This window comes from Cnephaeus nilssonii, assembly GCF_951640355.1.
Source record: "Cnephaeus nilssonii genome assembly, chromosome: 15".
Lineage (NCBI taxonomy): Eukaryota > Metazoa > Chordata > Mammalia > Chiroptera > Vespertilionidae > Cnephaeus > Cnephaeus nilssonii.
The window spans coordinates 5,171,565-5,198,571 of NC_137086.1; the positions used below are offsets into that span (position 1 = coordinate 5,171,565).

The following is a 27,007-nucleotide window of genomic DNA, read 5'->3' on the forward strand; positions in this document are numbered from 1 at the left end:
GATGTGGGATTGTATAGAAAAGCTGACAGAGAATCAAACAAGTCAACCAAAGATAACACGAGGGGAAGATACAATTGACTTGGAGATGTCTTTGGCTTTGAAGGAATCCCTGGCATTTCATCAATAGGATCTATCACTATCTCTTCATGCCACCAGCTGTTTTATAAACACCAAGAAAGGTACAAAAAAGGATTTGCCAAAACTGCAAGTGAAATCTATAGCTTTTCTTCCCAACCCACATCCTCACTCCTCCACCCCTCTCCCTAAGAAACATAAATAATTACCTATTATTAACATTCAGGGATGTAAAATGGCAATGATTTATAGCACCATACTATAAATGCTTACGGAAACAACATAAAATTGCACAGGTCCGCTGGAAAATGTAAGTGTGACTGGGGTGACACGTTTATTTGTGTAGAAACATTAGTCATTCCACACCAGAGCCCAGGGCCCTTACCCGTGGAACAACCAAGGAGGGATTGCGAAGAGCAGTGAGACTGGAGGTGCTTGAAGGCTTGTTTATTTCGCTCACATGCAATGGGACCCCTGTGATGTCATGGGGGAAAGGGGAAGCTCCAAGAATGGAGTTTTTGGAGACCCAGGTCCTATTGCCAGATTTGCCACTCGCTATAAGACCCAAGGATAAAATGATTAATTTCTCTAGGCCTCAGATTAATTCTTGGTAGAGAAAGAAGCAAACAAGATCCCTCTTAAAAGGCCCCCACCACCGTCTCCTACCTATATGGTCCTGTAGGAGTTATAATGAAGATATGGATATGGATGAAAGGCACTTAAAAAGCGGAAGTACTAGAAATTTAAGGAATCACTGTGAATGAATCCATCTGTTGAAATTCATAATTCGCTCCCCATGTCTGTTTTGTTTTATTGGAGTTTCATTGTCTGTCTGTTTTCTCATTTGCAAAGTGACCAAAATACATCTTATGTTCCTCCTTTCTCTCCAAGATTATCTGGTGTCCTCTGAACAACCTTAGCAGATGTGAGGGTACCAAAGAGGGACAGATAAAAGAAGAGGTCAGTAGTGGCAAGAAGTAATCTGTGTCAACCAAAATATCCCAGATGGTCAGCTAATCTGACACCCTCTTTGCTTTAAAGAGTGGGAGACTAGAGTCCTAATAGGTCAAAATATTCAGTCTTTCTGATAGTAAATGGTTTGGAGGCTTTAGAATTTCTTTCTTAACAACCTCACTCCGCCATGTTTGTTCTCAGCATTCCTATTAATCTCATAAGGTTTGGTTTGTCTTAAAAGAAAATCCTTTATCCGTCACTATCTTTAGCACAGCCTAGAACCTTTATTTCTTCTGGCTCTCTGTTCTAGTACAGATTTCTCTATTACCTGTACTATTGCCTCTTCAATGTCCTTGAATCTTATCTCCCCAATAAAATTATACACTCTTTGAAGAATATATATTCTTCTAATGTCCCTATATTTATGTCTGCTATGTCACCCCTCTGTGCCTTCCTGCCCAACTCCCATCCCTGTTATTCCCACTTGATGCTATAATGCTAGAGATGCTCTGAATATAGTGACTGATTTAGCATCAATAAGAAAATCCAAGTTCCTAAGCCTAGGCTTCATGCCCAGCCCTATGCTGAACACTAGATAAGACACATAATGATAGAAGCTTAAGATGCCATCCAAATCCTCTCCACAGGAAAGCTGTTTAGGCTGCAAGGAAATAATACCAAAGAGACCTAGTTACATAAGAAGGAATGGAGAACACCAGAACAAGTAAACATGAAATATCTATTAAAACCACACACACACACACACACACACACACACACACACACACACACACAAGGTTACTGAGAGTTTAAAATTTAAAAATTGCAATGAGAAGTTTATATTATATGTAGAAGTAAAACATCTAACACTCACAGAAAAGGGGAAGGGTGGTGATTGGAAGTATACTGTGATAAGGTTCATAAATTCTTCATGAAGTAAAGAATATACTTGGAAGATAGATTTCCATAAATTAAAGATGTATATTATAATATCTAAAATAAGCACTAAGAGGCATAAATAAAAAGTCAACAGAAAAGACAGATGAGACTACCAAAAATTATTTCATGTAAACAAAAAGCAGAAAAACATTAAGAGAGAAACAAAGAGCAAATGTAACAAATGGAAGTCAACATCAAGACAGATTCAAATAACATTAATTAAATGTACATATGATAATTAAATGCAAATAGATTAAGCACTCCAATTACAAGGTAGATAGTATCAGCTTGGATGAAAAGCAAGGGTGAACTATATGTTGTTTGCAAGAATACAGTATATAGATTAATACATAGATAGGATGGAGACACACATACCATACAAACACAAAACATAAAAAAACTGTTATGGTCAAATTAGGAACTGCTCCAGGGTATATTCAACAAAGGTATACAGGATCTCAAAAACTATAAATGAACTTATAAGAATATCTAAATAAATGGAAAGATATACCATATTCATAAATAGGAAGAATCAATATTGTTTAGATGCCAGTCTCAGCAAACCAAGCTATAGATTGAATATGATTATAATCAATATCCAAGCAAGATTTTTTTTTTTGTAGAAATTGAAGCTAATTGTAAAATTTATTTGGGCAAGTACAGTTAACTAATTTCCGATAAGGGATTTAAAGCAATCTATCTGAGCTAGAACAATCTTAGTAGTATAAAGAAAAATAATCCAGTTAAAAATGGGTAAAAGATGTGAATAGACAACATTCCTAAAAATGATAATCAAATAATCAATAAGCACATGAAAAAGTGTTCAGCATTATCAGTTACCATGCAAATGCAAATTAAAGCCACAATGAGATACCGATCCCATAACCACTAGAATAACTAAAAAGGTGAAGATTGACAATACTAAATGTTGTAAACCATTTAGAACAGCTAAGCTCCCTATCTTGTTAGTAGGAATGGAAAACAGTACATCATGTTTGGAAAACTATTTGATAGTTTCTTGCAAAGTTGCATATAACTGACCAGCAACCCCCTACTAGGTATTTATCCAAAATAAATAATGCCCACCAAGATTCTATAAGAATGTTCATAGCAGGTTTAAATAATGGGAATGATACCTGTGATAACAATGTAGATTTTAATCTATTTGAACTTCTACCTGTCTTGGAGACCTTCCACTTCAAGGTAGACGGACACTGTCTAAAGGACTAAGGAAGAGTATCACTCTAGAGTTGCAGCTCTGCCTTGCAGCCAGCTGTAACTTCCTGCTGGGCAAGGGAAAATAGGAGACGGGAGCTATAAGGGGCCTTCTGTGATCAGTTCTGGAGACCACAGCTCTGGATCTTGGAACTCAAGAGGTTACTTTGTTAGCACTCTGGTTCCACACAGTAGGCTGGGCCAGTGCCTCACTTGGACCCATTAGTTAAATGTGGTTCCCAGACTGGCTGACCTTCAAAAACACCTGGGGAATGTGGGCAAAAGCAGATTCTTAGGACTAGGCCATTGAATCATAATTTTGGGGTGAGGAACAGACAACTATAGAAAAATAAGGTTTGTTTGATGTTTCCAATGGTCATTTCAGTCTGGCAATCACTGAAACTATTTCACGGGAAGGCTAATGCCCACTGCCCACTTTGGGTGCCATAATGGGTGAATTCGATTAAAGTTATCAGCAGACCTTCAGGCACACATCTTTCCATACACTGTCCCCCCAAAAAAACATTACTCATGAAAGATTAGGTTGCATTTTATTCCCCTTCTGTCTCCCAGCCTTCAAAGAGGAAATGTAGACATGGCAAGGAAATAGAGAAAAAGAAGAAAAAGTAGTGGGATGAAAAAAAGCAACAATGAAAGAGATATTAAGTGGTTGTGCAGAAATGTGAGCATAAAGAGTAGAACTCACTGCAAAGGTCAAACAAGAATTTGAATCAGGTCTACACAACTGGAAACCTAAGGACAGATGTGTCTAATTTTGTGTTATATTTTGACCCAGCTTAATTATATCTATTTGACCCGGTTCAATTATATTCCATCACTGACTTCAAAAAGAATATTCAACACTCAAAGCAGAGGTGCCAAATTCATTTAAGCTGTTGCTACATGCTGTTCAGCCTTCCTTCCTTTCTCTGCTGGTTCCTACTTAACTCTTTGCAACCCAGCCTCTGTACGCAAAGCAATAAATCTTAAATCTGTTCTCCCAGTGACTACCAGGAGGGGGGCAGCTCATGACCTAACTCATCATTCCCTTTTCAAGCCTATCCTTCATGACGACATTGCAGCATTTGAATCCATTTACACTCCCTTCTTCTTGAACATCTGTGCCCTCCTGGATCTAGCCTGTTCTGTCCCATTCCTTCACATGGCCAGCATTTGTCACTGTCTCACTCGGTAATCAATGCTCCGTGCTCAACACGAGCTACGGTCTGGGTCACAGAACTGAGTGAGACCCAGATTCCGCCATCAAGAATATCAATGCAGTATGATATCTTTCTTCCTCTACAATGTGGCCTCTTTCCTGGATCCTCTACTAATCATGTCCCCACTTTAGGCATAAACTTACCTTAAGTTCCCTTTTGCTCAGATCTTGTCTGCTCTCTAGTTTTTCCCTACTGGTATCAGCTATTCTCTCTGGAGATGCACTCCTTACTAAACCCAGACAAACACAGCCAAACCCAACCCAACCAAACCAAATCTAGCCAAACACAGCCAAATCCAACCAGACACAGCCCAAACCAGCCAAACACAGCCAAACCAAACCAAACACAGCCAAAAACTGCCAAACCCAACCAAGTATAGCCAAACACAGCCAAACCTAAGCAAACACAGCCAAACCCAACCTAATCCAGCCAAACAGAGACAAACCTAGCCAAACCCAGCCAAACAAGAACAACAGCAGCAGCTAAATGAGTTAAATTAGAGGTGAGGTGTCTTTCACTGAATGTAATCTAAATATTTTTTTCAGGACACATGAGCTTTGGGATCAATTTTCCTGATTTTTAAATATTTATTTTAGACCCAGAAGAGATTCTGAGAAGATATTCCTAGAGAGCTTTCACCTTTTGGTGTACTGTACCTTGAATGGGTCTTCTAGCATTTGCCTAGAAAATGTCTGTTAGGAAGTTTACTCCACATGTAAGGAAGTTTCTACTTATTTTTAATATAGATAAAATACTTGAAAAATTAAAGTTTAAAGTCCACAATAGATGATGAATACTGGCAAAAATGACATTTCAAAATGAATGTGCCCACTATTATAGAATTTTAATTCAAAAATTCAAGGGGGGACACAGGAGGAAAGGTGGAAACATGAGCTTCGTCAATTAAACATGAAGTGTCACTCACTTGTAAATATTTTCAATCAAGAAAATAAACAAGATAAGAAAGAATCTCTGTGTTTATTTAGTCATGATTCATAAGCCATTTTATCTTGGAAAAATATTTAAAGTTTTTGATAAAAGAAACATAACCTTTCAGATAAAAGTTGTGTGTCTCAAAATCCTGAAATAGTGTTGCATTATGAAATAATGAATAAAGAAGAGGTAGCGATGACTGAAAAATAAATCACCTGTAAGCCTTATTCCTGGTATTAATCACTTTTTTTCTTTCACCTCCAATGATAATTTGCTTTACATTAATCGGTGGAAATTACGATGAACACTATTTTTATTTAGAATGTGATAGAAATTCATGAAAATTATTGGGAAAAATGCTTGATGGTGATTTATGCTAAGCTTACAAAAGCTGATCACTTCTAAAAGAAAAGAAAACTGTACATATTTTACAAAGATGTTCCATTTGTTGTTGTTTATTTTTAAACAGGAAAAGAAAGGAGACATTTTTTGTTATAAGCTTCCCTATCAGCAAGCTATAAAATGAAAAGTTTTTATCATCATCTTTAAATTTTTAAAACTTACTTTCAAAATCCAGAAAAAAATGTGGATAGTTTTCAATTTCCCTGGTAAGGACTTTGAGCAGATTTCCCATGCCAGCAAACCTAGGAAAAGCAACACAAAACCAAATATCATTAGCAGTATAAAAATAAACTTTGAAAGCATTGACCATATTTGACTAACTTGCATAAATACCCCTGGGCCCCATAACTATGTCTTAACACCCTATAAAAAGCATCTTCATATGAGGAGATGGGTAATATCTTAACCACTATTTCCATGAAAAGAGTCAGGTATTTTAGTTATAGGAAGCAGAGTTTAGGTACAGTCTACAAAGTATTTCCCTGCCCCCCCCCCCCCTCACTAATTCCCTGATTCCTCACAGTTAATATTTCATCTTTGCTTTGTTTCTGTTCCATTGATGCGGGAACATACCATGTCAATGGATAAGCACAAGAGAGGGTGTTATTACGATGTCTGTCCAGAAAGGTAAGTTTCTTAAAGTGCCCAAGGAAGAGTTTAGAAAACGCAGATGTACAACCCCAGCGACCCCTTTGAGCCTCTACCAGAAGCCACGTTTCCCACAGATACAAGTCCCAGGCAAGTCAGAGCCTCTCAGAATCTGACATGTCAGTGGTGACGAGGTCGGGTACTTCATGAAATGTAAAAGTGAGAAAGTATAATATCCAAAACTTATTCTCCGTGAAATTGCAGCCTTCAGCATTTGCAAAAATGAATCAGACCTACAGAGAAATGCAAACTTGTTACATAGCTGCAATGTCAACCTAAAAAAAGAAAAGAAAAGGCCAGATGCAGTTATTATTTAAGTCAACAGCAAAATCTTTACTGCTCTAGACACTAAACTATCCTCCTGGGGAGGCCCCCCTTCATTCACTCAGCACGTGGTGAGGGAGGTGCCATTCCATGTGGGTGCTGTGCTCTTTGCCAGGCATTTCCCTGACTCGTGCCTCAGACCCCTCAGCTGGGGAGAGATCAACTTGAAAAACCACTGGACTCTAGAAGAGAACTAACTACAGGGCTGCAATTTTCTAGGCGTGTGGCTTCCGACGGTATTCATGCCGATACAGGAATGTCTTTAAATGCCACTGTAAGAAAGATGTAGTGAGAACACACTAAAAGGAAGCCTCTGTGCATGAAAGGAGAAAGCAAGCCATGCTGTGGGTGCAGCAGGTGGTATCATATAGACCCCGCAATCCTCCCCCGAGAAAACAAACACTTGCAGCCACCACCCGGGGGCTAGCAAAGAGACCTTTCGGGGAGGCCTGCTTCCGATCCTAGCTGTCTCCCGCCGGCTGTTATCCAGGGCAAGCTACTGCACTCTCCTCTGTAAAATAAGTGGTTCAGCGTACCTATTTCATCAGCTCGTGAGGATCAACGAGATAAAACAGAAAGTGCTTAGCATAGCCCTTATGGGGACTGCTCAGGACATGTTATACGCGGTTACTATTGATGATGATGATGATCAGTCCCACCACCACCCTCATCCTCATGATCACAACAGCCTTCAGATAATGATTGAGGACTCTCCTAAGAAAGACAAATTAGACAGGTTGTATGCACTTCTAGGGAAGGGGGAAGGATGAGGGAGATCTTCATTCAAGATCACGAAAAAATTTCTAACCATTAGAGTTGTCTGAATATTGAACTATTTGCCTTGTGAAATACTGAGCTTCTCATCACTGGTGATGTTTAAGTAGAAATATGCTATATAAAGCCTTTAAAATATTGTAGAAATGAGCTATATGTTGGGCAGACAGCTGGACTGGATAATTCTTAGAACTCACCCACCTTAAAGTATATAAATGTTTTGGGTGCACGCGCACGCGCGCGCGCAAGAGAGAGAGAGAGAGAGAGAGAGAGAGAGGCAAATGTCATGCTTCTTCCTTCCAAAAGAATCTTCCCTATTCTCCCTGTCATTCTTTTCCTGTATGCACACCTCCTTTTAAGATGCTTTTGAGCAAAGCCTTGTATGGGGTAGGTTCTAGCAAATTAAAATTCGGAACTGATACAATTCATCCCTGCCACTGGGCAACTTTCACAGACCCTCTGGGTTTGCAGGAAAAAATCTATTTCCAACTTAATGAACAGTTCTAACCCAGGCTTTTTTTATAGGAAGATGATCCTGCTGCGTAGTAGCAGCCCGCCTTTCAGATGAAATGCCGTAATGGAAGTTAAATATTCTTAATTTCCCTCGTTTTGTGCTATTAATGTGTCACAAGGGACCTGAGTGGATTTAGCTTTCTCCTAAAATTCTGTCTCGTGCATGATTTTACTGTCAGAGGACCGAGGTGGGAAATATGTCAAGCCTTTAAAATTGGGAACAGACTGAAAGGAACGCACGTGGAAATACACCCAGATATGAGCTGGCCGTGGACTTCTATCTGTTCAGAAGTTATGTGAGCTGGTTGCTTGATACGGTCCAATATTTTGGAACATGTAGCTTACATCAAGCAAGGCCAGTTTAGGAACTCTCACTATTCTGGATGTCGGACACCAATGACTGTGGGATGTTGCGTAGTATTAGGGGTCCAGTCCAGATGTATGGAACCAAGAAGACATTCATTTCAACACAAGCTCCTTGAATAAGTACAAAAACACGTCAACTCCTTCATGGCAAAAGATTTTTTTAAATGTATTTTTATTGATTTCAGAGAGGAAGGGAGAGGGAGACAGAGATAGAAATATCAATGATGAGAGAGAAACACTGATCAGCTGCGTCCTGCACACCCCCCACTGGGGGTTGAGCCCACGACCCGAGCATGTGCCCTGACCGGAAATTGAACCGTTACCTCCTGGTTCATAGGTTGATGCTCAACCACTGAGCCATACCTGCTGGGCAATGGCAAAATATTTGATGCATCCTACTTCCTCCAAGAATCCATGCAAGTATGTTCTGGTTGAAGGTGTGCAAAGTGAGTTAACATCACACAGATGGTCCCTGAGTAGAGACAATGGTTGTTTGGAATTGGACCCAGGGCTCCACATGGAAAGGCCCCTCACCCAGGGGACTTCCACTAAACCCACACACATCCTCGTGACAGAGGCTTTCTACTCTTTTCTAACAGCTCCTCGGTGCATGCACAACACATTGCTATGCACCACGTTCCTAGTGAGATAGCTTACTAATTCACAGGAAGATCAATATTTAATCTCGTTCAGTAAAATAATTTAAGAGAAGTTATATACCATTAGAGAATACAAATACTTACAGAATGGAAGTGGAGGAAAGAGAAAAAGAAGAGTAGACTAGGAAGGTAAAGGTAGAGAGGCGAGGAGCAGGACTTTTAGGCCATAAGGCCGTCACATTTGCTGGAGGTGGCTTAGCAATTTGGACCTGAGCTTCTGAGAGTCAAAGCAAAGGAGAAAGGTGGGTCTCTTTCAAGATGTGGTTTTCCAAAAATAAAACAAATGGATTACAATGAAGAAGCACGGCTTTTTACGATTAAAGGAAAAAGCGATCATGGCTATGAGAGTTGAGAAAAGGAAATCTCCGGGTAAGAGTAGCTTCACATGGAGGAGGTCAAACAATAATGTGTAAACATGCTTATTATTTAAAACTAGGGTTTTTGTAGATATTGTAAAGTTTAGGTTTACTTTAAACCACACACACACACACACACACACACACACACACACACACGCCTCTCTTAGCTCCCTAGAGGTCACTGAAAAGCACGTGATATAGTTACTGTTCAGCACGTGAGTGTTGTGCCATCTGATTTCATTTCTGGGAGGAGGGTCTGGTTGGGGCACAGCGAGGGAGGGTCCAAGGTCTTGGCTACCAGATGACGAGGCAGGAAAGGGTTTACCAATTGCATACGTACTCATGAAGGTAGTGCAAATACTACCCGTCAGGTAGCTGTACGTATCTCCGAGTTTATTGGAAAACAAAGAGGTTCAGATGGTTAAGCATATTTCTGAAGATGACAAGACAATAAAAGATAGAGTCACATTTGACCTTGAGGGTCTGGAAACCCAAGGTCTAGGTTCTTTTCCTCACAGGAGAAGACCTGGGCTCCAGACCCCTAGAAGGTCCCTGTTTGGGGACTTGGAGCATCCATGGTCTGTGGAAAGTGCACACAGGATATCCTATTGTTGTATGTAGATGCTCATTTTTCTGGGGGAGAAAGTCTGCAGTTTCTGTTAGAATCCAACGTGGCCTGAACAGGGAGGACATACTTCTTTAGGAATTCAGAGAAAAAGAAAACCATGTGGATGGGCTCTTTCTGGAAAGTTGGCTTACAGAAGAAGTAAACTGTCACCCAGACATGAAGGATGCTGGGAGTCTGGAGAAGCGCTCCAACTAGGGGGGCTGGGGTTAGGACTGAGAATGGAACGAAAGATACAAGTTGGGTGACTCAACAAGTCTTCCACAAACAGAAGGCTTCTCCCTCAAGGTTCATTTACTGCAAGATCATTAGGAAATGGGTCCTTTCACATTATTTCCCAAGTAGCCTAGAAAGAGGGCGTTTCTCCAGCCCCTGAAGGAGGGCTAACAGCCTGTAGAGACGGCCCGCACGTCCCTGCCAAGGGCGGCACTCCTCCCTGGGGAGACAATTTGGGATGTACACACGGTGTTTTCTATGACTACTTTCTTGGCTCTGATCTCGAAACCATTCCCAAGGGAATTGGCTCTAAGGCTGCTGAGTAGAAAACAATTACTCTCTTAAAGCAACAGTTCTCTGCGAACATTTCCAGTTCCAAAAACAAGGAGATAATTGGAGTGTGTGCGCACGCGCACACACGCACACACACACACACACACTGTTGTGTTTTGTTTTATGTGTGTATGTTGTTGTTGTTTTTCTGCTTTGAACTCTGTTTTTGTTTGGGAGGAAGAAATTAAGTAATAGCATTCGTTGTTTTCCCAGAACATAAAACCAAATAAAACCACCAGGGCTTGTGTTGAAAAGAGATGACCATAGTTTTTGAGGAAACTTGTTGTTTTCTGTAAACAGGACACAGGTCCGGGGTGTGGGCGCTGCGTGTGCTGGCCCTTGCCTGCCTCCACCAGAATGTCAACGCCCCATTTTCCTGAATAGAGAACAAGCTCTCAGGACTTTCTCTGCAGCTATGCTATTTGAATGGGGGATTCCTAAGCCAACACCCCTTCTGTCAATACAGAACAGAAGGTGAGGGGGGAAATAACAAAATAAAATAGCAGCCCTGCAGGGTTTCATTTTTTCCGATACTTTTCTTAGGCTAAGATAATGCATAGGCAAAGCACGGCTTTTGTTAGCACGTTGAGTGAGCCAATGCCTCCCAGAATCTGCAATTTTTAGCATCCCTGGTGCAAAGACTTTAAGAAACCAAAGACTTAGATTCTCTGTCCACAACTCAATATTTGGGGGATTAGGAAGACCTGGTTGATCCAAATATTTTCTGGCAACACAGTCACCATATAAACCATAGGCCAGTCATGACTACTACAATGACATATATTTACAGAACATCACATCTTTGCCAAAGATCTGTCCGGCCACATTTGTCCTCAACTTGAGTATGTGTCAAAGACAGATGATGGAACCCATTTCACAGATCAGGACTGGTGGGTCAGGTATAGTAAAGTGTCTTTCCCAGAGTCTCCAGATGGACTCTGAGCTTCCTGATTCGTAGTCCCACCGCATTCCCGCACGTCACCAGAATTCACGCCACTGAGGCACCTGCTCCCTGTCTCAGGCCTCCAGCGCGCCTGCCGCTGCTACCTGCCTGTCTTCGTTGTAGCGTAAGCCTGACCCCTAACTGCAGCGGTGCCCAGCAGAAGGGGTGGGGGAGAGAAGCAGCCCGGTTCTCGTGCAGGAAAGCTCCTGGGGGCTGCATGTGATTTTAGGGGGGCGATTAAGACAATCCACCTTTCAACCTGGTCAACAAGGTTCAGAGGTGGAGAAATCATGACAGCAGCCAGGATAGTGGCTGCTGCCAATGCCCCAGAGGCTGTGGACTCCCCACACACCCTGCAAGGTAAGCAACCCCTCTGCTTGCCTCCCATGATGCATCAGCGTCCAGGGCGCCACCTGACATGCCAGTAGTCACAGGACTGGGAGACACTCCCCTGGTAACCGACGAACCCCTTTGTACAGCTTCTCCACTACTTAATTGTTTTGAATTATAAGCAAAACCAGTTAGTCAGGAGTCTACGATATATCAGATACAAAACAGTGCGCTTTAAAAAAAAAGTACTTCTCAACTAAAGTCAAGGTACATTTCTTTTTTAAAACCATCTATTTTTATTGATACCAGAGAGGAAGAGAGAGGGAGAGAGAGATAGAAACATCAATGATGAGAGGGAATCATTGATCGGCTGCCTCCTGCACGCCCCACACTGGGGATCGAGCCCACAACCTGGGCTTGTGCCCTGACCGGGAATTGAACTGGGACCTCCTGGTTCATAGGTCAATGCTCAGCCACTGAGCCAGGCTGGCTGGTTGTAAAGGTGCATTTCTTAAAAGATATTAAGCACCTGCTTTTCTGGGGGAAAGGCACCCAGATAATGAAGTAGCTCAGCCTGTACGTTCCGGGAGCCTGGTCTGCTCCACCAGGTGAGTGACGTTAGGTAGCGGGGCCGGGTGGCGGTCCCTCCCCATCTGCCGCTTCACTTCTGCAGTGAACTCACAGGGTTTTCTGTTCTGTTGCCCGATGTGTTGCCAAGAAGCCAACAGATGATTTCATTCCAAGATGAAGGAGCAACACTGAAGGAGAGTGAGTCTATTAGGCACTTTCATCTGACAATAAAAATGAGTTAATGGCTAAAATGTGTTTTCAAAACGCCTTAACACTACAAGTAATGGCACTCAAATGGGAAAATGCCTTGAATATTCTCATCGATCATTAATACCACCACCGTGTCCCTCAAAGGGGGCGTTCTCTGTGGAATACACGCTGCTGCTGGTGTCCAGTGTAAGCCAGTCCCCAGGAATTCTCCAAAAAAAAAAAAATGAATAATAATATCAGGAGACCGTTATAGAGCCGAACAATTAAGTGCAGGTCAAACACAGCCCCATCAATATCTGCGCTCGGTTTTCTAAAATAGACTATTACCTCATCATAGCTCATTTCCCCCGTTAACATCAATAGTATAGCGGCAACAGTCTCCCAGAAATGAGGGGAAAATTAGGTTCTTTTTTAGGGCGTGAAAGTCAGTGGGCCCCCCAATGTCCAATGCTGGTGAGCATGGAAACAATCCAACCGGGGCTGCGTTCTGGACCAGCCCAGCGCTGGGACGTCATTGGTGAATTTGCTCCCTTTCACGTGTGAGATCAAGAACATGGTGACGAGGGAGCTAATGGGTAAGCCTGACCCTTACCTGGGAGGCCTGGCAGTGTCCGCCCCCCACCCCCCACATTCCCAAGGGAAAGAGCCCCCCTGAGGAGCCAGCAGCCCAGGCACCTCAGGGCTGGTCTTGGGATTGCCTTTGGCTGCCCGAGTGACGCTGGCCAAGTCGCTGATCTCCTCTCTCTGTAAGGCCTCACTTCCGGCTGGAATGGAAAAGGGAACACCGAGAAGCTGCCTAGTTTGGGCTGCTCGGTCCCTCAGTGGTTTACAGGAGGCAGACGGTCCGGGCTTCTGGATTACAAACCTCCTTTGTCCCGAACGCCCTTCCCTCCTCCGCTGCCTCTGGACGCCCTGCCTGTCTTCCCAGGTCCAGGTCAAACAGCATTTGCTCCCAGAAACCTCCTACCCACAGCCCAGGCTGAGTGAGCCGCCGCCCTGGCTGTGAATTCTTTCAAAGACCACGTCCTCTTCATTTTCAGAATGTCCCCCATTTCCACCACTCCTCCCCAAGCACAGCTCCCACACAAACCCCCATCACCTATGCCGGCGAAAAGGCTGGAGTGGGAGATCAGGAGGCACTGCACAGCCACAGCGACAAGGTGCCACCTGCAACCACACCGAGCAGGAAAGCAGTCATTGGTGAGAGGAACGGGTGAGAGAAAACAAGCATTTCCCCAAATACAAATATTTCTTATTGATTTTTTTTTTTTACAGAGAGGAGGGGAGAGGGATAGAGAGTTAGAAACATCGATGAGAGAGAAACATCGATCAGCTGCCTCCTGCACACTCCCCACTGGGGATGTGCCCGCAACCAAGGTACATGCCCTTGACCGGAATCGAACCCGGGACCCTTCAGTCCGCAGGCCGACGCTCTATCCACTGAGCCAAACCGGTTAGGGCCAAATACAAATATTTTGGGTACGTGCTTCCGTTGCTTTTATGGCCACAGATGACTTGGAGAATGTGACGATCATCAGCTTTCTCGGCAAAATGCGCACATGCACAGACCCGCACAGTTTTGCATGTAACTCCAGGAGGTACAACAAGCACACGGACGCCCAGGAATAGAAACTCCTCATCTATTTTCAAATCACCGGCCGCCCTGGAGGGGAAAGAGAGTCCCGCAGCAGAACCAGCACCAGCTGAGGAGACCTGGGCAAGTCCTGCTCCTCCTCTGTCCCTGAGCCCGGCTTTCCTCCGCGGGATTGTGACTGAGGACGTGAGGCGATGCAGGTGAAGCACCGAGCGTCCCAGCTGGCATGCAGTCAGCTAACTGCCGGCGCCTCCCGTCCTGCGTTTACAAGATTGCCACCGCCATGCACACAAGCCGCTCCCCTTTCCCAGTGAATTCTGCACTGCAGCTGTGGAGCCGGGGCGGAGAGCCCTGCTCAGACCACCGCCTCGGTGCAGCCGGGCGCTGGGCGGCCGCTGCGGCTCCTTGGCGGGGCCATTCATCACACAAGAGCCCATTGATGACAGGCGCGGGTCCCTCCCTTTGCATGACAAGGCATACGGGCCCACAGAGCCCCATTATCCAGAAAACCAGAGCATTGTGGGCGACGCGGGCGAAGCCCGGTGCACACACACAAGCGGACATTGTGCGGCTGTTTGCACAACCCCGCAGTGCTCCTCGCGGATTTCCTGCCGGGGAGACGTTTAGATCTCACGGAGGCGGCGGCAGACGTTTGCTCATTCAATGTGGCTTGAGGCCTGGGCTGGGGAAAGCCGGGTGCGCGCTGCCCTCTGCTGGCCGTCCACGGAACTGCATGCTGGGACACGGAGGCGGGGGCGCGTGGGGCGGTGCTGGGTGTAAAGCTTCTAAGGTGCTCTCAGGATCCCAGCCTCTTCCTTCCCTTTCTAAGGAGTCCAGTGCCACAGACATGACCTTCAGGGTCTGGAAAGCCCAGCTCAAAGCTGTCAAGTAGACCTTGGAGTAGCCATCTCGTGCCCCAGATCTTACTTCCCCCAAGGAGACCTCCGCACTCATTTGGCTGAGGCGGGCGTCAAGGAGTGCCTGCCCCTGGCCAGTGTGGGACAGATGCCCGCCCGCCTCCCCTCTTCTCCACCTGCCTCCAGAGGAGGCCCTGTCGTCTGACCTGTGAACCTGATAAGGGAAGTCAATAAGCACCTAGTGGTACTATCTTTGCTTAGGCTGCAGCGGTGTTTGAAGCAGAAATGTGACTTCATCTTCCTAAGGTGTCCTCTCTCTGACCTCATGTCAAGCTGCTCTCCCTTGCTGTCCACTGTGTGTGTGTGTGTGTGTGTGTGTGTGTGTGTGAGAGAGAGAGAGAGAGAGAGAGAGAGAAAGTGTGTGTGAGAGAGAGAAGGAGAGAGAGAGAGAGTGTGTGTGTGTGAGAGAGAGAGAGAGAGAGAGAGAGAGAGAGAGAGAGAGAGAGAGAATGTGTGTTGGCCTGGACAGCACCCTCATGCACAGTTTTCCCTGGCCTCTGACATGCGGCCTCCAGGGCTGGCTCAGCGAGAAGGTGGGGGGTGAGCTGGCAGAAAGTCTCGCTCAGTTGCACATCTCAGAGATGAAAGCAAGGCCACACCAGTGCCCCTCTTAACCTGCGCTGTGAACTGGTTCCTGATGGTCAGTGTGGCACCAAGAACGCGAACTTGAGTTTGAATCCCAGCTCAGCCATTTATTAGCTGGGTGCTAATCAATGCCTTTGACAACAGTTACTTCACCTCCCTTGAGTCTGAGCTTCAATATGAGCAGCACAGAGATTAACTCAACCTCTCCAAGGGTGGTTTTCAGGAATAATGAGACAACGTGTGTAAATAGCTAGACATAAATGTTACTGTAATCACTGTTACTATCGTCATTTCTATTGTCCTACCCACTGGCCTTGGTTCTGTTCCCCTGGCCATGAAGAGGAATCCCTCATTCCTACATAACTATTATTACCTGTGAGGGCTTTAAATACCATCCTCGTATGTATGTTGATGACTTCCAAGTTCATAATTGTCACCTGACTCACATATCCATATCCAATTGACCATTTTACTTCTAATAGACATTTCAAACTGAACACATTCAAAATTAAAGTTTTGGTTTCTCCCCCTGAAATCTGTCCCGTCCCAAGGCTTTCCCAGCTGAGTCAATGGCAATTATGACCATTCCATGTTTCCAGATGCTCGGTCCAAAAATATTGGTGTTATTCTCAACTCCTTTGTTTTTCTCATACACCACATCCAAGCTAACAAATTCCACCAGCTCTACTTTTTAGGGTATGTCTTAAATTCATTCATTTCACACCCTCAATCGTCAGTGCCCTAGGACAGTGGTCGGCAAACTGCGGCTTGCGAGCCACATGCGGCTCTGTGGCCCCTTGAGTGTGGCTCTTCCACAAAACACCACGTGCGGGCGCGCACGTACAGTGCGATTGAAACTTCGTGGCCCATGCGCAGAAGTCGGTTTTCGGCTCTCAAGAGAAATTTCAATCGTTGTACTGTTGATATTTGGCTCTGTTGACTAACGCGTTTGCCGACCACTGGTATAGGACAAGCTACCAGCCATCACCAGCTCCTGCCCTGAGTATCACACTTGCCTTCTAAACAGATCTCCTCACTCTAACCACGCCCAACCACGCAGTCAGTTGCTGTGTGGCAGCTATGGTGATCATGTCACACCCCTGCTTAACTCCCTTCAATGACCTCCTGTTCCACTCGAAGTGAAATACAAGGTCCTTATCATAATCAGCAAGGCCAGGGTGATGCCATCCCAAGGTAGTTCATCCCCGACATCTCTCCCTCCTTCCTTGTACTAGTCACTGCTTCTGGCCTCCTCGCTTTTTCTTTCTTGAACTTATCACACATGTTTCTGCCACGGGATCTTTGCATTTGCTGGTTCTTCTGCCTGAAATGTTTCCCCCCAATATATCTCCTGGCGGGACCAGCTTCCTATTGGCACTTGAACCTGCTTCAAGGTAGTTCTCTGCCGGGCAAGCTTCCATCCCCCACCATCCTGGGGCCCGGATGCCTGTCCCAGTCCTGCCTCCTGCCTCTCTTGCCATAACCCGTGAGTCCTCTCACAAGGCCTGTCCACATTCCTGCCACTCCTGCTGGGAGGAGAGCACTCCAGGTTGGGAACTAGGACTTACTTAGGCTTGATTCCAAAACAGGCCACTCAGGGGATGTGTTTCTGAGTAAACAGAAAAAAAAAAAAAAATGAGTGAAGTGAAGGAGACCAGGCCCAAAGCCTATGTTCAAGAACCTCTTCTCTGAGTTCCAGCCGATTAATTAGAAAGAGAGGAAGAAGGAAGGAAGGAAGGAGGATGGGTGGGCAAGAAAAGGGAAAAGAGAGAAAGAGAGAGGAGGAGGAATGAAAGAAACGAGAGAAGGAAGGAAAAAATCAAAATATTACTTCCCTCAGTCCCCTGCTTCAAAAAATCCTCATTACCAGATAATCCTGGAATTTTAGGTGCTTCCCACAAACTATCTCAATTAATTCTCACAATAACTCTCAAAAGCAGGTAAGTCGTTTGGTTTTAAGAGTTACTAAAATGATATATTTTAAAGAGCTTTTCTTTGGGCAAATTCAAGAGCTTGCAGTTAAGTAGTTTTTCCACTAGGGGGAGATACCATCTCATATTAAAAACTGCAGGCCCCTGTGTGGGTGGGTACTTAGTATAAAAGCAGAAGTTTGTGAAAAGCAGAGGATCAATTTCAGCATCCTGAATATTTTCTAAATGTTATTTCTCTTAGTTGTAAAAATTGTTCATACCCACAGCTGTAGCACCCAATGCAGTAACTCAGTTCCTATTCAAGATCGTTTCATAGGATTCATTATAAGTAAAGGAGCAGTGACATTTGGGAATGAAAGATGAATAGATTCAACCATTTGGCTTAGAAATTGTCCCCCCTTCCCCCACTCCTGGCCCCTTCTGCTAATTTTTTAAATCACGTTTTCCACCGAGGGAAACATCTGTCTTGTGGCTGAATCTTCTTGACTCCGGTTGCAAAGAGTAAGGATTTTTTTTTTTTAAGGCTAAAATCCTACTCCAAACTTATCAAAATGAGTTCTTATCACTCACTTTGGAGAAATTTTCACTTCCAGTTATATTATGAAACTGGAAATTACTCTGGAAATGCAAATTAAGACAGTGGGAAAGCCTCCATTCGCGGTCTGTCCCCCCAGCCGGGGGCTGAGAGACCCACAGGGGCAGAGGTGCCTTGCACGGAGGTGCGCCCACAGGAAGCTGTCGATACACAGAGAAGGCAGCGAAGTCACGGCGGGACTTCCCTGTTTGGATTCATCCACCCGGACCACAATGGAACCAAACAAACAAACTCACCAAGTTTATCTCCCAATTTATGTTGAAGCCCAGCCCTGTTCTTGATGACTAAACCATGTGTTGTCCTGATTTCAACTTGACCCTGCGGCCCGGGTTCCCAGGCTGGTGTCTGCGGCCACAAATGACTAACTTTGGAAGCTCTGCCCTTCACTCGCTGTCGGGTCCGCAGCCCTCACAGGCAGATCAAATATTGTTTAGGCTACTTCTGAGTTCCACGGGAAGAGAGCAAATCGTTATTCAAACTCCAGGCCCGCCCCCCACCCCGCTCAGTTCATACCATCTGAGAACCCGGCTAAACAAACGATCCCGGGTCGTTGGGTGCCCAGTGGAGTGTGGGAAACACGCTGGAGGGACAGTGGAGACGCCAGCTCACCTTTCAAGGGCTAGTCTGACCTTGGCCGGAAGTTTTGAGAGCCACCACACTAGACTAAGCATTAAAGTTTCAATGTCAAATTCCCTTTCCATCCTGTCTCTATGACCAGAAGGTTGTTTTAGGACCGGTTGGTTTAGGATGAAGAAAATCAGGAGTTCCCTTGTCCTGGCTTAATATGCATTTTGTTTTAGGAGGGAGCTCATTCCCTGGATAGCACAAAGGAAAGTTCATAAAGCAACCAGGAGTACTGAGCCCCCGCTGTGGGCCAGGTCTGTGCTGAGTGCCTTCCGTACATGTTCCCGCCCTGGAGCCCGGGGTTATGTGGCTATAAAGTCTTCCCTCTCTCCACTTCCAGCACTGCCTCCCGCTTTCCTGGCCTCGGTTTATGTACCCAAAAAAAGGATCAGACAGAAGCTAGACCAGACCCTCTCATAGAACCCTCTAAACAGTGAGCTTTTGTGAAATTTCTGAGGCCAAACTCTCTCTACAAGTCTTTGCTAAAATAGAAAACCCAGGTGTTTAAATGCAATACTTGCTTACTTAAACAATCAACACATTGTATGCAGCTAGGACTAATGTCACCCTCTAATGTATTGTCCATGATTGACCAGACAGCTAGCGTCTCTCCTCTCTGGGGACCAATGCAGGTAGCTTCTATTTTGGTGGGACCAGCAGCTCAGCAGCCTGGGGCTGTCCTGAGTGTGGCCTGGTGGGTGTGGCCTGGCAGGTGGGGCCTGGTGGATGTGACCTGGCAGGTGTGGCCTGGCAGGTGTGGCCTGGCGGGTGGGTAGGCACTCGGGGCAAGTCTCTAGCCTCCACTCCGGTTGGCATGGTGACGCGGAGCCAGCCTTCACTTGATCCCCCCTTCCCTTTCACTCTATTATCTCTCTGTGAGATCTTGCCCCAGAAGGACAGAGAGATCCTGAGGGCCAGGCTGATGTCAGGGGAGAACAAGCACGTCTTTGTGGGCCTTCAAGAGGCTGAGGCCAGGCCAGGCTCCCAGGCAGCACACAGAGGGGCCTGTGCTCACTCACTCGCCGGGAGCAGCCCTGTCCTGACGTGGGGGCCTCCATGTCCGCGTCCAGGGCCCTCTTCCTCCCCCGACACCAGAGCTGGGCCAAGTGGAGGGATCTGCACCTCGTGCCCGCAGGCATTTCACACCAAAACGTCTGAACACACAGCTAACCTGCACCAAAACCGAAACACCACTGTCAAGCAGGTCCTCTCTTTCGGGATGATGATGGATTTCTCCTCCTTTTCTCTTGGTCCCCTTTATCCTCTTCTGCTCATTCACACCTCCAAGGGGTCAGAGAAGAGATCAACTCAAATTAGTTAATTTAGCTATTTTTTAATCACTGTTGGGAACAAAGTGGGAACATGAGGGGGTGGCTGCCTTTTAAAAGGCAGAGTTGAGGCATTATCTGTGCACGACAATCACTCTGGCTACTTCCTCCCCGCCAGCATCACAGAGAATTGAGTGTTCGCCCTTGTTTGTAGAATGCTGTTCAGTACTAGGCAGAACAGCCTAGTACTGAACAGCCTAGTACAGAACAGCCTAGAACAGATCTCTCTCCCAGATCCCAACTCCTATTCATCCTTCAATGCCCAGCTCATCAGCCCCTCCCGGAAGCCGTCCCTGACTTCCCTGGGCAGAGAGCATGCTCCTGCAACCACATCGCTCTGTTCAGGCCAAAACTCTTGCTCACTGTCTGCCCCTGTGAGTTTGGCGCCTTCCGCGCCGCCTCCTCCCCAAGCTAATGCACTCCTTGAGGGGCTGCCCATGTTTGATGTGTCTTGATGTTCCAAGGCCTCACACAGTATCTGGCCTGAGGTAGGTACTCGGGTATTCTCTGCTTAAGGAATCCATTCATTTCTAAAGAGAACACTCTTATTTCAGTATTCAGCAGGGAGAGGGGTAAGAGATGGATAGTACCCATCCATTTTCCCACCAGGAGAAAGCACATCAGGACCTACATTCCATGGTTCCTACTAGAACAGCACGGCCTTTTGTCAGCCCCGCTCTCCCATCAGAAACAAGGCTCATGCTCCAACCATCCCCCAGCAACTTAGTACCAAGACTGCCCGTGAAGCACTGTCCACAGTGAACATTCATGGGGGCACTCGGTGCTGGACGTGCCCTAGACCCACCTGCTCCCAATGGACATCCCATTCAGCCCGTCTGGATTAACCTCCTTTACAGCCGAGGAAACCGTGGTCTTATAACATTAGAAGGAATGGGTGTAACATAAGCCCTTGAAGGAACTGGGGCTCAAAGAAAATTAGACCCTTCGCTTCATAAAACTCCAATCTTAGCTGCCCACCAATCTTTGCTTCAAGAACAGTTCACAGCGCCAAGCTGTCCTCAGGACATACTCAACCCTCTTGGCCTGACATTCAAGGTTCCAGCTTCTCACTCCACATGAGTGTCCCCCCCCCCCCCCCCCCCGTCTCTCAGAGTCGCCTCACGTCACATTCCACAGCTACAGTGAATGGCTGGGCACACAGGGCCTCCCAGGGGCAGCCTTGTGTATGCCTCCCCTCTGCCCACATGCCCCACCCTGAAGGGTCCCACCCTCCCTGCTGTTCACCTGCTGCCCTCAAGTCTAAGGCTGAGTGGAGGTAGCGTGTCTCTAGGCAGTTTCCCAGGTTCTACACCTCAGTGTGGGTCAGGGACCCCTCCTCTGGGCTCCTGCACACCCACTCGTACACAATGGTGGCAAGTGTGTGTTGTCTAGTCACTCGTAGGTCTCCCAATAACACCACAAACAACTGGAGGGCAGGGACTAAATCTAATCACCCTGACCCCTGGTGTCTAGCACGGGTGCTGGCATGCAATAGGCACTCGAATGTTTGCTGAGTGAACTGATCTGCCCTCTCCCCTGAAGCCAAGACTTGGCAGTGGTCTAGGTGAACGAATTCCAAGAGAATTGGTAGCAGTGACCAGTGGGAGGTTCCAATGGAAAATTCCCACTCTGGCAAATCTGTCTCACAATGACCAAGTAAGGACAGCTGCTCACTTCGACCCGATTTACCCATGCGACTTCCCCACGCAGCTTTGTACGAGCAACAGGCCACGGGCCCCTTGCGTGGCACCCAGTCCCATTCATCTCCAGAGTCTCAGTAACTAAAACTCTGTGAGAAAAGCACATCCACACTTATTTCTACTGAGGATGCTTTAGGGATGGGGCCTTGGAGATGCCGCCCTCTCTCACTTGGCTCAGGTCCTCCTCAGATAACGCCAGACCAGGGAGGCTTCCCTGTGCCTAGGGAAGAGGAATGCCCGTTCTCCCAGCATCCCAGCCCTCTGGCGTGAATAGACTTACTTTCTTACCGCACTTAATACTGCCTGAGATCATGTACGTATGCCTGCTTCCCTGTTGACAATCCCTTGATCTGACTGGAATGCACGCTCCAGGAGACGGGAACATGGTTTTGTTCCGCGCTGTACCCCGAACACCAAGGATACCTGCCGGGTAGCCCGTGCCCCATAAAAGTTTGTGGAATGCACGGATGGCTGCATGAATGCATGCCCCACAGAGCGGACAGACACGGGAGAAAGCCCATGTCATGGCCCTGGAGGAACACATTCTTGAAGCGAACTCCTGCTGAGCGCCAGGCCAGGAGGCCTGCCCCCAGATGAACCGATGCCAGCTGCCAGGATATCCCCCTGGGTCTTGAGACTCCGCTGGTCTAAAAGAAAAGGGGCTGTGGGGAGGGAGTTAGTTTTCACCTAACACCTTGAGTGACAAAGGATGGGTCAAGAGGCTGGGAGAGGAGCGGGCCTTGACATTGGGTATAACAGAGCAAGCCTTCCCCATGGCGGGGCTGCAGAGCCGAGGCGAGGGAAGGCTGCTGTTGAGGACAAGCTCTGATATCAAAAGCCTGGTAACAGCTTCTCTCTTCTGTAACTGCTTGGGACTTAGGGTGTGCGCGCAAGGCCCGCCCGCGGGTGCACTAATTGCTGGTGTCACTGTGCCGTCCTCCCTCCTAAAGTGCTCCTTCTTCTTCTAGACACCTTGAGGCTCCTTGAAAACGAAAACCAAAGCCCAAGGCGCAAATGGAACCCCATGGAGGAGAAAAGCGATATTTGAGCAGTTCGAAGTAAGGCTGGACGGGGAGAGAAGCTGACCTTTTTTGAGGTCTAATATAAGAAAGAAACAAAGCTAACACATTATGTCCTTTGACTGTCGCCGTAAATCTACAAATTAGACGGCACCGCACTGTCCCGCCCCGCAGATGGGGAAACAGAAGGTTGGGGATTTAAAACGATCTGGGCCAAACCAGTCAGCTCATAAATAGCAGAACTGAAATTCGAAGTCAGGTCTGCCTCATTCCGAAACTGAGTTAGGCTCTCTCTCAGGGAGCCCCACGAGGAAGAGGAACCACAGAAAGAAAAGGGAGCACCCGGTACACCTCGTTCCCCAGCGAATGAGACTCTGGCGTGAGGAGGAGTGTGGGATAAAAGGACGCCGGGGCCGCAGGATTGGAAAATACCTTAGAAATCACCTGGTCTGACCTTCTGTACTGTGCTCAGCTTTAGGAAATGCTCTGGTTTCGGTTTTTAAGGAAACTCAAGATAGCTAGATGAAAAAGACGACCTTTAGGAGGGAGGATGGCAAAAGGCGACACCAGCCAGAAGTGAGGGGTGACAGGCGTGGGGCCAGCCCGGCGTATCGGCATCTCCTGAGTGATTCCTGACCCAGTAGGTGGGTCCCTGGGCCAGCTTAGAGGAGCTGTGTTAACATAGCCTAGTCCAGGCACGGAACACTCAGTAGGTCTTGGGTCATCGGGAAGGAATGTCAGTTCATGTCAGGTCCAAGTTCAAGGAAGAAGTTCAAGCAGATGTGACCCTCTCTTTGTAGATAAGAAGAAAAGTGTCCATAACTGATCGGGAGGAGGTGAGAGAGGAGGGAGGTAACAGAGAGCCAAGGTGTTGGCGGTGAGGGAAGAGGGCGAGGGAATGGTGACCTGCGGCTCGTGCACCATGTTGCTCTCGGATGACAAGTTCATGAACTGAATTTGTCTCTAAAACTGTTTCAGCGAGCAAGATGCCAGCCCGACCTCTGCCAAGACCTAAATTCCCCCTAGAGTGGCGACTGAAGGACTTCTCCCCCTGCTTGGCTGGACGGGCAGAAAGGAACCCCGATGTGCTTGATCCAAAGTGGATTCTGCAAGAACAAAGCAACCCAAACCAGCTGGGATACTCTCCCCTCCTGCACACAGTTCAAAACCACACCAACACTCAAACGCCTCAAGATAGCTTCCCCCTCGGAAAGCATTTATGGAACCTGGGGACCTTCAACCACGTCAACATCGCAGCTACCTTGAAATGCACGTCAATTCTTAATGAGGTCCTTGTTGTTTTGCATTTTTTTTTGTTCTTGTACATGCATGTGGGGTTAGGAGGCATGGCTTCCAATCAGAGATGACACATCTGGTGACATGACCCTCCTGTACGTACTCTCTAGGCACGCAGATCACCCATCCCCCCCAGAAACCACTGGGCATCGCTGCGCAGCCTGCCTCCCCCCCCCCCCCCCCCCCCCCGCCGCCCCTCGGAAGCTGTATCTCACCTGGAGAGGGCTCTTGGGAGTCGGTTCACCAGTCCAGGCTGATGGGACGGACCAGCGGAGCAGCCCTCGGCCACCACGAGTCTGGCTCCCGGGTCAGGGCTGCGGCCCCCTGGAGTCCGGTGGTTTCTCTGTCCTTAAGTGAGTGGTAATCTGCTAAAAGGAATGCAAGTCATGTTACTGAGAGGCCATTTCCTGTGCTCCTCTAATAACAACACTTTTTTTTTTAAGGAGAGCAGAGAGTCCCCGAATCTCAGATTCCCAGGTTGAGAGGAATCCGCGGTAACCCTGCTTCATGCTTTCATTTCGTGGTTGAGAAGACGGGGGTTCAGAGAAGCCTCGCTCGGGGTTCGGCGACTTGGACGAGGAACCCAGAGGAGCACGTGTCTTGGACTCTCTGGCCTTTGGAATTTTTTAAAAAGCAGCCGCATGGTCCGGCTGACTCCTCAAACAACTGGTCATTGACCCTGAATGCAAAGCCTTTTTTTTTCTTTTTTTTCAAACGGATTTTCAAAAAGGGAGGTGGCGCGTTTTCCAGATCGCTGTCTGTGTTGTTTTTGCAGTTTTACCCTGGGAGCTAAATCAGTAAAACAGTCCCCGTCAGGCATGTGGTCGGGTGGCTCTCCCTGCTTCCCTTAGACAAATATTGTGATGGAACAGCGTGCCCAGGAGCGCAGGGGTGGGCAGGCTTTGTTGTCCAGGGATGGGCATGTGAGCACCAGCCAGTAGGTCTCTCAGTGGGTCTCTCTCTGTCTCTCCCCTCTTTCTTGCTCTGTCTCTCCTCCCTCTCTCTCTCTCTCTCTCTCTCTCTCTCTCTGTCTTTATTTGCCTCTCTCTTGCTCTCGCTCTCGATCTCACTTTCCCTGTTTCAGGAAGATAGCAACAGACATGGACTCTCCCCCATGGCATCACTGATTAGGTGATTTTTCTGGCTACTGTACTTCTGAAGAGCCATTTCCCTGAGCAGAAAACCAAAACCAAACCAGGGAGCTTGCATTTGTTAAGCAAATACTATCTGCCAGGAGCACCTGTATTTCCCTAATTTCTCCTCACAGATGTATTTCCCTAATTTCTCCTCATGAATACCATCGACTTCATTTTCCCAAAGGTCAGGGAGCTAGAAAGCTCCGCAGCACCACAAAGAGAATCATTAACAAACTCCTGTCTCACTCCACACCTAGGCTGTGTCCATCGACACTTGACTGTATTTACTCGGCCAAAACCCTGGGAGTTGTGCAGTGTTTTAGTTCGAACGCAGGAGGGTACAATTTGGAAGCTGTAAACTGCTGCGAGGGCATGAAGAATGAGTCTTAGGAGATTCTCTTTCAGACAGAGCTCTGGGGCCCCGTCTTCCTGCCTACTCCCCGCCGCGGCTCACGTGCCCGGAGAGGCTGGGCCCTCTGGCTCGGGCTCTGAGCAGCAGACAGAGGGCTGGTAGGTCAGGAAATCATGATTATCAACGCACTCTGCTTGTTCCTGTTCTCAGGCTACAGGACAGGGCTGAGAGATGGGGTTGGGGTGGAGAAAGAGGAAGAAAAAACAGGAAGTGGGGGCGGAGGAAATGATAGAGAAAACACAGCAAGTCTGAAAAGTCCTTGGCCTGATGAGAAAGTGATTCTGAGCCGGCGTCCATGGGGCTGGCTCTGCGTTTGGGGAAAGCGGGCCATGGTGGCAGCGGGGAGGGACTGGGGTCGGTGCCCATGACATCTCCAGCCCAGGGCACGGCCCGAGAAGACGGCGCCCTGGCACAGGCACTGTCTCCCACAAGCACTTGGTGCCGACAAAGAATAGAACCAGTTCCCAAAGAAGAATCCCGGTAAGGCCGTGTCCCTCACCTCTTGGCTGTGGCTGAGAGCCCAGGTGCGCCCACAAGGACCTGGAAACGAGAGAGAGGAGCCGTTGAGGTGAGGGGTCTCAGGGGTGTCATTCCCCCCCACCCCCCGCCACTCTCCTTCCCGAATGCTCTCTAACGTATAACCTGCTCTCAGTGTTCATGATTGGGACTGGGTCCACCTGCCGGGGCCCAGCCACAGCCCCACTTTCTTCTACCACGAAGCTAAGCGGGCCAGGCCGGAGGAAGGCAGGTCGCCTCCGGACCTGCCTCTACGCACCCCCAGTCTCCTCCTGTCCATGGTGTCCACTTCACTTGCTTATAGACTCTTACAGAAGTCCCCCACTCCCAATGGGCATGGTAAGCAGAACAACCACGCAAATAGGCAAGCCCGATGATCGCTAATCACCCAAATAGGCAAGCCCGATGGTCGCTAGTCCCGCAAATAGACAGGCCCGATGATCGCTCGTCACGCAAATAGACGATCACTAATCACGCAGATAGACAGGCCCAATGATCACTAGTCACGAAGATAGACAGGCCCGATGATCGCTAGTCACGCAAATAGACAGGCCCGATGATCGCTAGTCACGTGAATAGGCAAGCCCGATGATCGCTAATCACACAAATAGACAAGCCCGATGATCGCTAGTCACGCAGATAGACAGGCCCGATGATTGCTAGTCACGCAAATAGGCAAGCCCGATGATCTCTAGTCATGCAGATAGACAGGCTCAATGATCGCTAGTCACGCAAATAGGCAAGCC

General features: G+C 47.3%; 1 protein-coding gene across 4 annotated transcripts in view; it reads right to left on the minus strand.

Annotated features, from left to right (window-relative positions):
• CYRIA (CYFIP related Rac1 interactor A) overlaps window positions 1-27,007 on the minus strand; it is an 87,205-nt gene that overhangs the window by 19,444 nt on the left and 40,754 nt on the right. The window contains exons 2-4 of one of the 4 annotated variants that reach the window (XM_079791514.1): window positions 26,245-26,285; window positions 24,413-24,562; window positions 5,901-5,980 (exon numbers count right to left, since the gene is read on the minus strand). In XM_079791514.1, coding sequence (XP_079647640.1) covers window positions 5,901-5,970 — 70 coding nt within the window. In that variant the 5' untranslated portion in view covers window positions 5,971-5,980; window positions 24,413-24,562; window positions 26,245-26,285. Of the gene's footprint in view, window positions 1-5,900; window positions 5,981-24,412; window positions 24,566-26,244; window positions 26,286-27,007 lie in introns of all 4 variants that reach the window. The other 3 variants (XM_079791513.1, XM_079791515.1, XM_079791516.1) reach the window with 3 other exon arrangements.